Source organism: Callorhinus ursinus, unplaced genomic scaffold (genome assembly GCF_003265705.2).
Source record: "Callorhinus ursinus isolate GAN/ISIS: 27379988/994484 unplaced genomic scaffold, GSC_fseal_2.0 scaffold42, whole genome shotgun sequence".
Classification (NCBI taxonomy): domain Eukaryota; kingdom Metazoa; phylum Chordata; class Mammalia; order Carnivora; family Otariidae; genus Callorhinus; species Callorhinus ursinus.
In genome coordinates, this window is record NW_027397104.1 from 1288755 (window position 1) to 1290857 (window position 2103).

The 2103-nt window shown below is 44.6% G+C and overlaps 1 protein-coding gene across 1 annotated transcript; it reads left to right on the plus strand.

The window, feature by feature from the left end:
* LOC112809622 (olfactory receptor 13C7-like) lies at positions 1-960 on the plus strand. Its single transcript, XM_025852974.2, has one exon. It carries the CDS (start codon positions 4-6, stop codon positions 958-960), a length of 957 nt encoding a protein of 318 aa, XP_025708759.2. The 5' UTR covers positions 1-3.
* Positions 961-2103: the final 1143 nt, after the last annotated feature.

The following is a 2103-nucleotide window of genomic DNA, read 5'->3' on the forward strand; positions in this document are numbered from 1 at the left end:
GAAATGGAAGCATCCAACCAATCTGCCATGACAGGATTTGTTTTGCTTGGCCTCTCTGCCCATCCAAAACTAGAGAAAACGTTCTTTGTGCTCATCCTCCTGATGTACCTGGTGATCCTGCTGGGCAACGGGCTCCTCATCGTGGTGACCCTCCTTGACTCCCGCCTGCACACGCCCATGTACTTCTTCCTGGGGAACCTCTCCTTCCTGGACATCTGCTACACAACCTCCTCAGTCCCTCTAGTCCTGGATGGCTTCCTCACTCCCAGGAAAACCATCTCCTTCACAGGTTGTGCCGTGCAGATGTTTCTCTCCTTTGCCATGGGAGCCACAGAGTGTGTGCTTCTGGGCATGATGGCATTTGATCGCTATGTGGCCATCTGTAACCCCCTTAGATATCCTGTGGTCATGAGCAAGGCTGCCTACGTGCCCATGGCTGTCAGCTCCTGGGCAGCTGGTGGAGTTAACTCCCTGGTGCAGATCTCTCTTGCAGTACAATTACCCTTCTGTGGGGACAATGTCATCAACCACTTCACCTGTGAGATCCTGGCTGTCCTGAAGTTGGCCTGTGCTGACATCTCCATCAATGTGATCAGCATGGGGGTGGCCAATGTCATCTTCCTGGGGGTCCCAGTTCTGTCCATCTTTGTCTCCTACATCTTCATCCTCACCACCATCCTGAAGATCCCCTCAGCTGAGGGGAGGAAGAAGGCCTTCTCCACCTGCTCTGCCCACCTTACTGTAGTGGTCATCTTCTACGGGACTATTCTTTTCATGTATGGGAAGCCCAAATCTAAGGACCCCCTGGCGGCAGACAAGCAGGACGTTTCAGACAAGCTCACCTCCCTCTTCTACGGAGTGCTGACCCCCATGCTCAACCCCATCATCTACAGCCTCAGGAACAAGGCTGTGAAGACTGCTGTGAAGACCCTGGTGAGTCAGAAATACTTTGCCCAGTGAGAGTACGAGGAAGCAGCCTATCTTGTGGTTCTGTGCACACAGATCCCCTAGGAAATGGCTACTTCATAAGCATAGACTTGTTCAATGGTCCTACACATCAGTTTCATCACAAAAGTGCCCAAACAATGCACATCAGTATGGGGCTTTCCCGAATGACTGACAATGGAACATCAAGTCTTTCTAATGAAAAGGGGGTTGTGCTAAATCACCTAGAAACGAGGATAAGTGACTATTAAATTTTATTTTTATTATGAAAAAATAAGTAAAAATTAAAACTTTGAAAGAAAAACATACTTTCCTTGTTCATGTACAGACCAGCTGCAGTTTGTATGTGCCATTATGTTGTTTTCTGCTCTACTGTGCAATAGGAAGGGAGGGTGGCAGTGAGGAAGAGTCACTTCTTAATTGGTGTCCAAACTGAAAAGCAACCTACCATTTGGGAAAATCACCAACACCAAGGCATTTCACTCTGCAAGGCCCAAAGTGTTTCCTGTTTAATTATTTCCTGCTTAATATCCTAGAAACAATTTTGGGAAACTCTGTCTTCTTTTACTGTACATAAAGCACATCTATTCGCTGGAATTCATATTTGCAACCAGCCAGACCCTAATGGTGAAACTCATTCTCCTCTCTCTCTTCAGGATTTGGACTTGACATTGGCACCAATTGCTAAAAATCTACTTGCAAATACCCTTGTGGTTAAGAGCATGGACTTTGGAGCCTGACTGATGTGGAGGTGCCTCTGCCTGTGTAATTTCAGGTACATTAAAAATAAAAAAGCTACTTAATCTTGTAGACTCTGAGTTTTCTAATTTGCAAAATGGAGATAATTAAGCCAACCCCATGGAGTTGTTGTGAGGATTAAATTAAAATAAAGCACACACACACACACACACACACACACACACACATAAAATGCACAATGGCTAGCAAAGAATATCTTCCAAATTGATAAGTGAACATTATTATTATTATTATTGAACTATATTAAATAACTCCTCTGTGGAAGCCTTATGACATTTGAAGACAGAATTCAATTCCACACTTAACCAAATCAATTCTAATTTATTATCATAGCACATTTTTGTTTGGCTTTCTAGTTTATGAGCCAACAATCGCGTTTCTTTGGGCATTTTTCCCAGT